At 39.3% G+C, this 13,671-nt stretch overlaps 1 protein-coding gene across 1 annotated transcript; it reads left to right on the forward strand.

Moving 5' to 3' along the window:
• The first annotated feature begins 1,505 nt into the window (after window positions 1-1,505).
• slc2a11a (solute carrier family 2 member 11a) lies at window positions 1,506-12,079 on the forward strand. Its single transcript, XM_074646270.1, has 12 exons — window positions 1,506-1,655; window positions 3,127-3,225; window positions 4,029-4,189; window positions 5,165-5,289; window positions 5,394-5,523; window positions 5,595-5,743; window positions 6,991-7,178; window positions 7,763-7,873; window positions 8,199-8,300; window positions 8,415-8,490; window positions 9,746-9,873; window positions 11,609-12,079. Exons 1-12 carry the CDS (start codon window positions 1,632-1,634, stop codon window positions 11,825-11,827), a joined length of 1,512 nt encoding a protein of 503 aa, XP_074502371.1. The 5' UTR covers window positions 1,506-1,631; the 3' UTR covers window positions 11,828-12,079.
• The last annotated feature ends 1,592 nt before the right edge of the window (window positions 12,080-13,671 follow it).

Here is a 13,671-nt window from a genome sequence, read left to right on the forward strand (position 1 = left end):
GCCATAATTATTAGGGATGTGCATTCCAAGCAAAAATACTATTCGATAATCACTGGGAAATTGGTCAATTAATTTTTCAAAAATCATCGCAATCCCCTAATTTCCATAAATGATCTAATATTGTGGTCCTGTGTCGAAATCTAGATTTAAAATCTTTACGATTTTAGTTTATTTTGTGCATTTTCCTTAAATAAAGTTTCAAACACAAACTGATGCACAGAAACCCTGGGGCATCAGGTGTTGGCTGGGGGGTCAATAGGGCATGTAATACGTCTCTGGTGTACTTGAAGGACAGAATATATTTAAAGGGACTGTTTGTAAGATTCAGAAATGCTGGCTAACTGCGACACCTGTGGCTGTTAAGTCAGTGTCGCGCTCGCGCTTGTGCTCGCTCTACATAGACATGAACTAGCATCGCTCAAAACAGTGAGGCAACACACGTCAGCTAAAACCACAATATCACTCTATATTTCAGCTGCTTAGCAGTAATGTTAGCTGACCAGACGAAGGTCTCTCCATGAATCAATGCTGATCCTAGCGTTGGCTCTTCCTGCTTCAGCCTCCCGACCACGGCCGGAGGGAGACTGAGGCACCCGGTCGGACACGATAACGTTTCTCGCTGCGGAGCCCCGTCTCTTCACAAGACACGGGAAACTTCTGTTGGTCTGGAGGAGCTGCAGCAGTTATTTCTGCACAACGTCCACTGTACATTCACTAGATAATCTCAGAGCTACGAAGTCTTCTGCAGTGTGTAGTGTGCGCGCATGAACGTGAGGTGGAGCGAGCTGAGTGAAGGCAAGCAGAGGAGCAGAGGAGCAGAGTACAGCAGAGACTCCGGCCCCGGAGACCAAAGCTGCGGTCTCCCCCGCATCCTCCGACCACGGCCAATACTGTTTAGCAAGACGGGCTTCACTAGATAGAACTTTGAGGTTTTGGTGCTTCCGTGTAGTTTGTGTTGGAGTCTTGTCTGAACAGCGTAGCCACACGCGAGCGCGCGAGTGCGCATGGGACACCGACTCGTGTGATTTATATGTGTAAGAAGTTACAAACAGTCGCTTTAATGAAATAATGTTTTTATTTATTTATTTATTATTATTTTTAAGTCAAACTTGGTCTAAATTAGAAAACAAAAAACTTGAGCGCAGACAAATATTAATTGAACATGTGAAATCAATGTTTTCCCATGAGAGATGAAATTGCATAAATTATAGGCTTGTTGTTTTCATGAAATAAATAGAAACATGTTTAAACTGCACGTACAGTGTGCAGGTGATTTATTCATATTTACGATATTGAGAGTTATCTATTTATGTATTAAGCGAATGAATCCCCAGGTGTCAGCAGCCACCACCTCCCTGCTGCACCTGAACATGGTGGTTGATGGAAAACCTCACTAGCCTCACTGCGCATGCGTCGTTGCTCTGAGGTAATTACTGACTGAAGAGCTTGTAGGTAGAGACTGGAGCCAATCACAAGAGGCCGCCACATGCGCGCTTTAAGCGCGTGCTCGAGCTGGTGTTGTAGGGCATCGTTATTTAGGAGGTGGGCTGAGGGAGCTGTGTGCTTTGTTACTCCATCAAGTCACCTTTTTTATTTATTTTTTACCTTTTTACTACCTCTTTCAATTAACTATGTCGCCTGCTGGTACTCAGAAGGTAAATTAGCACATTTTACTTTTCAATAATGAAACTATCAGAGTTTAATGTTGTTTAATGTGTATCCTCTGGTGTCATTATGAAGCACATTCTTGCATTACTTGGTGTTATAGTTCCTACGAGGTGCAGTGCTATTTGAAGCTGTCTTGTTTTTTAATGTTATTTTATTTTTTTTAAGTGACAACAAAACAACTATCACCCTCAGTTTATTACATTTACTTATTATTATTATTTTATTGTAGCCTACTTTACTTGAATATTTCCATGTTTAGAAAAGTTCAATGTTTAAATTAACTAATAATTGATGATGTATTAGTATAGGTTAACCTGCCAAGCAGTATATAAAGTAATGAAAATTAGCCCCACCAAGTACACATTAATGCATCACTAATTATAATCCAGTAATAATAAGCTATACTATGATTAGGAAATGGGCAACTCTGCATAATGAGTACTTTTTGTACTTTAAGTGTGATTTGATGCTACAACTTTTGTACTTTTACTTGAGTAAGATTTTGAGTGCAGGACTTTCACCTGTAACTGAGTATTTGTACACTGTAGTATTGCTATTTTTTACTTACAGTAAGTAAAAGATCTGACTTGTTCCACCACTGATGACCCTGTGCAGACTAAACTTAAAGAAGAAACATCAGACAATATTTGCAGGTGTCCTATTATTGTCATATATTGCAGGTGTAATTCTGTCTCGTAGGGTTGTAGGTTACAGAAACAAATTGATCAAATAGAGGAGATACAGTGATTTTAGCAAATTAGTGGGCTGTACTTGATAAGATAATTGTGTACAAACTAGGGCTGTCAATCGATTAAACGCAAATTTATCGTACCTTTTTTATCTGTTCTAAATGTACCTTAAAGGGAGATTTGTCAGGTATTTAATACTCTTATCAACATGGGAGTGGACAAATAGTTGCTTTATGCAAATGTATGTATATATTTATTACTGGAAATCAATGAACAACACAAAACAATGACAGATATTGTCCAGAAACCCTCACAGGTACTACATTTAGCATAAAACAATATGCTCCAATCATAACATGGCAAACTGCAGCCCAACAGGCAACAACAGCTGTCAGTGTGTCAGTGTGCTGACTTGACTATGACTTGACCCAAACTGCATGTGATTATCATAAAGTGGGCATGTCTGTAAAGGGGAGACTCGTGGGTACCCATAGAACCCATTTTCATTCACATATCTGGAGGTCAGAGGTCAAGGGACCCCTTTGAAAATGTCCATGACAGTTTTTCCTCTTCTTCCATAGGTTTTTCTAGTTTCATGATACCAGTATCTTCACTCTAGCTTTAAAACTGAGCTTGCTACAATCTCCGAAAGATCAATTGCGTTAAAGAAATGAGTGGTGTTAAAAATAATTTGCGTCAATGCGTTATCAGCCCGTTAACTTTGACAGTCCTGGTATAAACTAATGTAATCTATCTGTCTATCTAACAGAGCAGTTCTCTGACGTTGGTGCTAATGGTTGCGTCTGCAGGCTTTGGAGGAACTCTTCAATATGGCTACAACCTCGCCATCATGAATGCTCCCACAACTGTGAGTTTTTGAGTCTAAGAGCCAAACTGCATTGATGTATGTTTGTGTTTTCAAGCAGCCGAGTTCCCAGTGTTCCCAAGTGTTGAAATATCTATATTTCAACACTTATTGACAGAGCTGAAGAGGTGCTGTGTTTAAAAAGTGTTAAGTTACGTCTACCACTGTGAACATAAACTAACCTTGTGTTAGATTGATACTGATGATACTTATCTGTGTATGTTTTGTGTGTGTGTTCCCTGTTGCACGGAACGGTGCAGACCTGCATCACTGTTACTTGACATTTTGGTCACAGTGACACAATGGCACAAACAAGAATTAGGCTACTTGTGTCTGTGATTAGTCGTTCTCGTTGTATCACATCCAGTTTCATTCTATATTTATAGAAACTAATTCTAGGATCTCTCCTCATTGTTTCATTAAGCCCAGCAGCTGCACTCACTAATAAAGAACTTCCATCAACAACAAGCAAATGTTTTATTCTGATCACAGTTAAATTGATTTGTTGATGCTGCCAGAATTAGAGTCAAGCTTCTCGCCATCAAAATGTAGACACACAGACGGATAAACTGAGGTAATAAGTATCGGCTTTAACCGCTGCTCTGTGTGTTTGTGTTTGGTTAACTCAGTGAGACTTTAACGGTTGACTGTCTTTGTCTTTGCGTGGAGTTTGCAAGTTCTCTCCGTATTAGCGTAGGGTTTTTTCCGGGTGTGTAAGCTGGGATCGACTCCAGCACCCCCCCTTGACCCTGAATAAAATAAGCGGTCACAGATAATGGATGGATGGATGTCTTTGTCTTTCACAGTTTATTCAAACCTTTATCAATGAGACGTTCTTGGAGCGCTGGGACTTCCAGCTGGAGGACTACCAGGTGACTCTGCTCTGGACAATTATTGTCTCCATCTTCTGTTTGGGGGGCTTTGCGGGGGCTCTTATCGCAGGACCTATGACCATACGCTTCGGCAGGTAATATAAAATGCTGCGTCATGCAGAGAGTGAATGATTGACCTTGACCTTTGAATAAATGAATAAGTGAATGAAAAGTTTATTCATTTACTTTCCTCCGTCACTTGTGTGCATACATATGACCCTGGATTGAGTTTTGAAACTCATCTGCGTCAATCATGCTTCCATACTGCATCTAATTACTATAATTGACTTTAAAGCATTAGGTTGGGGTTGTTATTTTTATTATTATTGTGAAAAAATCCCATTCCCAAAGACCAATCATTCCTACTGATGATGTACATTTTTAAAAACGAGTCACAAAAACAATATTTCATTTTTAAAAAAAAGGCTCAATAATGTCTTGGGGCACTTTTAGCAAACGTTATTCAAACGTGAGTAAATAGTGCATTTATTTGGGCACTATTTTCAGATACGGATGAATACACATTTGATGCTCTATTAAGTTTTTACAGTAGTGGGACGGTGTACTTTATGTGTGACTCTAAATAAACTACAGTGCCCATGTTTATCGTAATGAAGGAATATATCACCCAGTGTGTTTTTCGTAGGTTTTGGACAATAATAGAGCCATATGGAACAGATGAGTGAGATATATCAGGCTTTAAAGGTGCTCTATACGATATCCAGAGCATTAATATAGCATCAAATAACTATTTGCTATGTAAAGCTATAGAGGAGTAATGTCTACCTGAGCAGAGAATGAAGTTGCTCTTCCTCTGTGTGTGTTGTAATCTAAGCTTTTCTGAGCTTTGTCGCTGGCCACGCATGCTTTTCGTGCATGTACCCCACTGGCTAGCTCACGGCGTATATATCATATTAATGATTTCCATACAATAAATCTACCAACATGGTATCCCTGAAATACGGCCAAACGGAAGGTCCATGAGTCTGTATTTCGTGAGACTGAATATCTCGTTGACCAACAAAAGTTGTTATCAATCTGTTAATGTTGTCCTCTTTTCCCTTCCCAAGGAAGAAATGCCTGTTGTTGAACAACATTTTCCTCCTGACTGGAGCGCTCCTAGCCGTTACGAGTAGAGCTGCCAAGTCTTTTGAGATGATCATTATCTCACGTGTCCTGGTTGGAATAAATTCAGGTATGTCACTAAATGCTTATGTTTACGTTCAGATACCTGTTATGCTGCCGTAATGATCTTTTAAACTTAATTTACCTGACTGAAAGCCGCTGTGTGTTTTGCAGGGATCAGCATGAATGTGCAACCCATGTATTTTGGAGAAAGTGCACCAAAGCACCTAAGAGGGGCCGTCTCCTTGTCGTCAGCTGTTTTCACAGCATTTGGTGTTGTATTAGGACAGGTGGTCGGACTCAGGTATGGACACTTTCTCTGTGCTTTAGATTTCAAAGATATCCACAGTAATGCTCTGGATTATTTATTTATAGAGAGATCCTGGGCAGTGAGCCGTATTGGCAGTATCTTCTTGCCAGTAATGCCATTCCTGGCTTCGTCCAGCTCCTCACGCTGCCGTGGTTCCCTGAGAGCCCCAGATACCTGCTCATCGACAGGGGGGACAAGGAGGCTTGTATCGACGGTGGGTACTGTGATATATCAACGAAGTAACTAAGCACATTTACTCAAGTACTTTTAATGTGCTTGAGTATTTCCATTTTATGCTGCTTTATACTTCTACTTCGGTACATTTAGGAGGGAAATATTGTAATTTTTACTCCACTACATTTGTCTGACAGCTTCAGTTACTAGTTACTTTTAATGTTAAGATTTTACATTATAAAAAAACATATCAGAAGCCTATAAAATACAATGCACTATTAAGGATTAAACCAGATGTTCACAACTTTTTTGACTTTTGACAAATTACAAAAAAGGAGTTGGGGCCCCTTGTCATGTTCGAGATGTCTCTGAGTTGTTAGCAGTTCCACCAAACAGACATTTCCCCTCTGAACTTCTCAGATGAGTGTCTATTTGCACCCGGGTGAGAATTGAATTGAATTGCCCTTCTTGGGATCAATAAAGTTGTCTGAATCTGAATCTGAGTTGTCACGCGGCAGCTATTCGTACATTTCAGCTGGTAATAATTAAATGTTATGTTTTTTAAATTATTATTTTCACTTTTCAGTCGCAGTTTGGTTAGGGTTAGGCACCAAAACTACATGGTTAGGTTTAGGAAAAATATGCATACAGTACATATACACATAAGTATCTAATGTGTGCCTGGGTTGGGCGCAAATAGTATTGTTGGCTATGGACACCTCGGTTCTAATAGCACCTGCCTTCATTTAAATAACTGTTCAAATTATCCAATATTTCATAAAAAGGCATACATTAAAGAAAAGCCCAACATATGGATACAGATTTGGGTTGCAGAATTAGTTTTTTTTTCTGATTTCCTCTCACATAAATCCCCTCAACCCCCCAGATTTAACTTGTGACCCCTGGAGTGTAACTGTGTATAAAGTAGTTCAAATTATCTCCAACTCAACATTAAAGTGCTACATATGCATTATTGAATCAGCACTGAAAATTGAATAATGTCATATACTGTATATTAATACATCAGTCACAGGGACCAATTTACTGCAGAACGAGTACTGATACTTTTGATAGTTTGAGTGCATTTTGCTGCTAACACTTTTACTTAAGTGGGAGTTTGAATGCAGGACACTTTTAAATTGTTGTATTGAGTGCTCTTCCACCACTGCTGTCAATTCAGCACATGGAATTATATTAAAAACATCTTTTATATATAAGAAACGTACAGAATAATAAGTCACAAAAACTTCTCGGGTCATTTATGTTGTGTTTTTTTTTCTCGGTCAGCTTTGAGACGGCTGCGAGGCTGCGAGGTCCAGAGCAGCGAGCTCGATGAGATCCTGCAGGAACAGGCTGAAACCAAAGGCATGAGGCCCCGCCGACCCTGGGAGCTTTTTACTGATCGCTCAGTGCGCTGGCAGCTCATCTCTGTCATGATCATCAGCAGCGCCATGCAGCTCTGTGGAAACGACTCGGTAAGAGGAAAAGAGTACGTTGTGTGTCTCTGACAGTGTGGTTGGGTGTCTCTATAGAAAATATTGTTATATAACCCACGAGGATCAGTGTCACTGAGCCCGAGCTACAGTAACAGTATCAGGTGTTCTTTTGGCATCTGCAATGTCAGAAGGTTGATTAGAAATTTGAGATCATCAGCGGTTTGTGTCGTGTGTGTTACGTTCCTGCAGGTCGTGTTAATAATGTATGGTGGTGATGAAGCACCGTCCCATGCTGTAATGTGCGCTGAACAATGTGTGACGACAGCTTCTTGCTTTGACTGAAAGGCTTTGTCGTCCATTTGTCATTTTCGCTCTGTATATTTGTGGGTTAATAACAGGTCTGAACTGATTATCAGAGCTGCAACAAGTTGCATCAGAAAATGCTGACTGAACACTTTTGTGTTTCAAGGCTTTTAACCGCATGCTTGGCAGTTTTAGGGTGGTGGGCAGGGTATTAACATAGTTGTACAAAATGCTGGCTTAATCCGCTTATTAACAGCTGAAGCACTTGTAATGATGCTCTGAAGCACTTTAATGTTTTCTTATGTTCTTTGTTCTTTCAGATTTACTTCTATGCATCATATGTATTCAAAGAGGCTGGAATATCTGATGATAAAATCCAATATATCACAATTGGCACTGGTACATGTGAATTCACAGCCTGTATAATGTGTGTAAGTATTCGTCATTAAAGCATGTGTTATGTAAGCGGCTAGAGGTTGTTTGCATTCCTCTAAAAGCTTTAACGCAAACTAAGTAAGGGATAATGTACAGCGAGCCAGTCATTGTTGTGGAAGAAACCCAGACAGGGCGATGCCGCACCCGGAAAATTACCATAAATTCATAAATAACACAAGTCAGACACAACATAAGTCTCAAAATCGATTATTGATTATCATATTCAGAGCATGTTTGCTGTACATTAATATTGTCTATTCATTCATCAACAGGAAGCTCCTGATTTGTATTTGTCTGATGTCCATATTTTGATATTTTCAGAACTTGCTGATAGACCGGAAAGGTCGGAGGTTCCTGCTGATGGGAGGGTACATCCTCATGACCGTCTGGGCTGTGGTCTTCACTATTGCTCTGTCGTTTGAGGTATTATAAATCACTTAACTGACATATTTAACATTTCCAATGACAAATAATGCATGTGGAGTATCACAAGTCTATGGGCGTGTATATTGTACTCTCTTCCCAACATGCAAACAGCACCTCATATCCTGGATGCCATACCTGAGCATGGGCTGCATCTTTACCTACATCCTCAGCTTCGGCATGGGACCAGGTCAGTTTCAGTGGCATCTCAAGTTGCATTAATGAAATGAAAATAAACACAGTAATCAAGATGGACCAGGTAAATACATAAATTTCAGTAATACCTCTTCAATACAGTATTTTTTCTCACCTGCCACGGTGAACTATTTAAACTCTAAATGTAACTTTGATGTTAAGAGTCATTTCACATGAAACGAGCCATAAACAAAACGAAGCTCCCTGTACATAAACACAACAGCTGGTTCCATTTGCATAACAATTCAAATAGACTCCTCAGCGCACATTTCAGGTGATTTACGCTCTTATCAGCTAAAACTAATTGAACAGTTCTGCAATAAATGTGACCTTCATGAAGGTTATCTTGTTCAGTTTCTGTTGAAACTGTTTAGAGAGCTGTTGCTGCTTGTGGTATTTTTGAATTGTATGACATACTGTATAGAATACAGTGTTGTAATACTCCAGCGGACTCAAGACCACTTTTTGAAGGTCTCGTCTCGGAATTGTTTCTATTTTTACTCGGTCTTGTCTCCATGTCAGACAAAGAGGACTCTGGATTTTATTTTAAGACCACAACTGCAGGGATATTATTTAAATTGCCGGTGCATTGTCTGATTTATGTTTTAACATAATTACTGTCATTGCTCGTAGAAAACAAAGGACACATAACATTTTTAAAATGAATTAATTAAAATTATTTTATCAAGATATTTCACATGAAATAGGATCTTCATTTGTTTTCTGTGGTTGTTTTTATAGGATTGTGGATCTTTCCGATCAATTTGAGGAGTGCCTCTGGTTTGAATTTTCCACATTTTATCGTGAGTGTGTCACGCAGTGTGGGACTCGCACTGGTCTGGTCTCGGTTTAGGTGGTCTAGACTACAACATTGCATATATAATAGACATGCATGTCAGTAAAACATAATCATCAATATTATGAGGAATCATTATGAATTGCTTTCCTGAAGGCATCTTCAAACCTAAAAGTACTGAAATACTTTGAAGTCATAGCGAAGTGACTGTGGACTGTGTACTGTACTCCTGTCTTGCACTGACAAATGTGATATTTTAAACTTATATTATACCATGCAAGTTTGTTTGATAGCTTTAATACACGTCAATCATTCATGAAGCAACTTATTGCTTATCATGTGTTACCGAATATCCAATCTCCAGTAGGGGTCAGGCCATTTAGCTAATGTTTATATTTTTACTTCTATTTAAGGATGTGATGCTAGCTGCTGAAGCTATCTCTGATTTTCTCAGCTGGAGTGACGGGCATTCTGCCGACAGAGATCTTCAATCAGACGGCTCGGCCGGCAGCCTACATGATCGCTGGCTCCATGATGTGGCTCAACCTTTTCGTCACCGGGATGCTCTTTCCATTTCTAGTGGTCAGTCTTATCACTGCATCCATCCATTTAACAAACACACATACAGAGACCATGAACAAGCAGACATACATTTAAAACAAAGTGCACATACATCTACGACATTATTAATAAGACAAAACTAAGACACTATTTAAAACATACTGGTTTATGGTTGTTATTCTAGGGGGGATTACTGGTGCACACTGCTCTCACCCTCTCAGTTTCCTGTCTCCATCTAATAACAGACAAAAATGCTCAAAATTATTATTTTTTTTCTAAATGAAACATAACATTTTTCAACAACCTGACATGAGAAGGGCCCCCAATTAATTAAGAGACAACAAGCTAACAGGCAAGATAAAAATGTAACATAATAGACTTGTTAGGAACAGGAAAAGGTACCCTGTAGCGCCCCCCAGAGTTCAGCGTCTGAAACTGAGGAAATAAGGGACTATCTGTCAGGATGCTTTATCTCTGGTCCTACTGATCTTTCTAAGATATTGTCAAGGTCCCATTGGGTTTTTGTTATAAGTTGTTTCCTGTTTTAGTTTGAAAGTCCTCTCTTCTTGTGTCTCGTCTCGTTTACTTCCTGCCTTTGTTTGCTTCTCGCCTCTATGTGATTGTTTGCCCCGCCCTGATCAGTTTCACCTGTTCCTCGTCAGCCCTGCTGTCACCTGTCCCTCGTTACCTCCAGTGTTGCCAGATTTGGCTGGTTTCCGTCCAACTGGGCTACTTTTGATTAAGTTGGGCTGGGAAAAAATAGCGTTGGGCTGGTAGATGAAAGTCGAGCTGCTTTTGTCAACGTTTGGTGGCAGATACAAAATTCAGTAAACTTCATTGTGTCCACTCGCTCATATTATTGACTATTGAGACATATTTGACTGACAAAAGTGGTATTCAATTGTCGTTAGTGATAAAAGAGGACCCACTTACCTCGAAGTCATCATCATTGACATTGACATGGGAATTAGTGTATTTGGTTGTCTGCCTGCACTCTTTGTGGGTTGCGATAGCCTATTTATCTAACATTTTATCTTTGGTTATTTAATGCCAATATGAAGTTTTGTATGCTCATGATGTGTTTCCTATTGCGCATGTTATGGTTTTACACAGGTTTCTAGCAAGGCTATGATTTGAGCTGTTTTTATTGAATTGGGCATGTTTTAAGTTGTGATTGGGCTGGAAATTGATCATCTCTCTCGTCTCTTTGTGTATTTAGTCTCTGTGCTGTCCCTTGTCTGCAAAACATTTTGTTTGTTTAGTATCGTCACTGAATCTGCCGGTCTCTGACTCTGCATTTGGGCCCTCCCTTCTTGTGCTGCTCCCTGCAACATCATCACAAGCGACTAAAACTCCCAAGAAGCAACAAGGACAAACTAACAAAAGACACGGGGAGCACAGAGACTAAATCCACCAGGAAAGGAGGGAGATAATGAGGGACAGGTGAAACTGATCAGGGCGGGGCGGACGACCACACAGGCGGGAAACAAACAAAGAAAAGACACAAGAGAGGACTTCCAAAAATAAAACAGGACACAAACTATAACAAAAATGTAGGACCATGACAGATATGGAAGGTTTTAGTTCATTCATTCCCACTTATATAAATCCTTTTTGAATTCTGCACGTTTCTATGTATAAGAAAAGAAAACGCACAAACGGGCTTGAAGGTGGTTAAGATTGAAGCAGACAGACATTTCAGTAGTCATTTCTATAACTTCTTCCATCATTCTGATCGCTTTCTTTCCTTTCACAGAGCGAGTTGAGTCAGTACTGCTTCGTGCCTTTCGCAGCGGTCTGCCTGCTGTCAGCGCTGTTCGTCGGCCTGTTTCTGCCTGAGACCAACGGGAAGTCTCTGTCCGCCATCACAAGTGAATTCAACAAGCTCAACTACAAAGGCCAAGAGGACAAGTGTCCGTCGCAGACTAAAGCTCAGTATCAGCTGGGTGAAGTGTGTCTGTCCACGGCCTTGTAGACAGACCTTTTCCTCCTAAAACACACACACTGTCACATCCACTGTTTTATGCCTCACTGATCTGCTCGAGCTGGAAGACATCATGGACGGGAGAATGGATCTATTATCACTCCTTCATCTTGAGTGTGTTTTCTGTTGAGAGAATTTAAAGGACTTATCTTTGTCATCTTCACATGCTGCACTTATGTTTTGCTACTTTGTGTCACTGATTGACACGAGACTAAAGTAATTAAAATGACTGTATATTGGCAGAAGACAAGTCATCTGATACCTCTGAAAACACGTGTTTTTAGTTTGCCGAGCAAATAAACGGTAATGCATTTTATTACGAAAGTACAGTTTTTTGTTTTTGTTTAATGGGACAAAGAATAAAGTTGTCGTCCGTGCTATCAGTCAAGCTATTAATGACTATGGCAAACTTTGTCCTTGCTTTATCCTCTCATTTGGGAGGTCAAAGCTCAACATCAGCGACCTACAGAGTACTTAAGTCATTGCTGTGTGGCAGGTGATGGACCAAATACCAGAGAATGTATTTAGAAACAAAGAGTTAATTTGCACCTTATTAATTATAAACTACATCCATCAGTGTGTACACCTCATTCATAAAAAGAGGTATCATGATGTTGAGCATTGATGTGTTCAGTAATGACATGAGTGGAATATGTGCAATTGTTTATGTTGACGTTTTTGTTTTAATGATAAAACACAGAGCCAATAAAAGTATCTTATATTAACAACACTTCATATTTAATTTTTCAATGTGATCATCAAAAGTGCCTTTTATACATAATGCAGTAATAAAGTCACATCAGATAATATTTGTTTGAGTGTCAAAACAAAGTTATTTTATTCACTGTTGGTTTGTTGGAACGCTCCTTTTCACCATCACACTCATTCACTCTCACTACGACAATAAATAATCTTGAAATTCACTCTATTTCTTTTTTTTTAAATGGCAAATGGACTTGGTATAACGCTTTCCTACTCTTCCGACCACTCACAGCGCTTTACACTACATGTCAGCATTCACCCGTTCACACACACATTCATACACTGATGGCAGAGGCTGCTAAGGTGCCAACTTTGCCCATCAGGATCTAATCTAAACACTCATTCACACACCGATGGCTATGCCTTCGGGAGCAATTTGGGGTTAAGTGTCTTGCTCAAGGACACATCGACATGTGACCCGGAGCAGCCGGAGATCAAACCACCGACCTTCCGATTGGTGGACAACCTGCTCTACCCTCTGACCCACAGTTAGACTATTTTAACTGACGAACATAGTCTACGTCCCAAAGTTTATAAATACAGCAAACTTGTAAGGCTGAATTTTTAGGAAATGTGTTTATTACCAAATTGACTATAAAATTATACAAATTTTATCAACTGGCTCTCCTTGCTTGGAAATTATGTAACATACATCTCCTCACAGAACCATCATATGGAATAATGTTGGAAAAAAATATAGAAATATCTTTAAGCAAAATTGGGTTGATAAAGGTTTAAATAAAAATAACAGAAATTACCCCCAATTACACCAGATTTTTATGTGAGTTTAAAGAATATATCAAGACTCTCAAACTTATAAACACTAAGAAAAGTCATAAAACTATCGAAATGGATGGTGAACTCTTTAAAGAAGAATAATGTATGCTTTTTTCTTATAATTTATATTTTGGAAGTTTATTTATCCCAATTAAATTTTTTTAAAGTATCATTATTTCTATATACTTATCTAAATTCATCATCTTGTTTCTCTGTACCATTATGTTGAGTACGTGTCTGCAATGTTGGTACAAGTTGGTGCAGAATGCAACAGCAAGACTTCTCACAAACGCTTG

This window comes from Sebastes fasciatus, chromosome 1 (assembly GCF_043250625.1).
Source record: "Sebastes fasciatus isolate fSebFas1 chromosome 1, fSebFas1.pri, whole genome shotgun sequence".
In the NCBI taxonomy this organism is placed as follows: Eukaryota; Metazoa; Chordata; class Actinopteri; order Perciformes; family Sebastidae; genus Sebastes; species Sebastes fasciatus.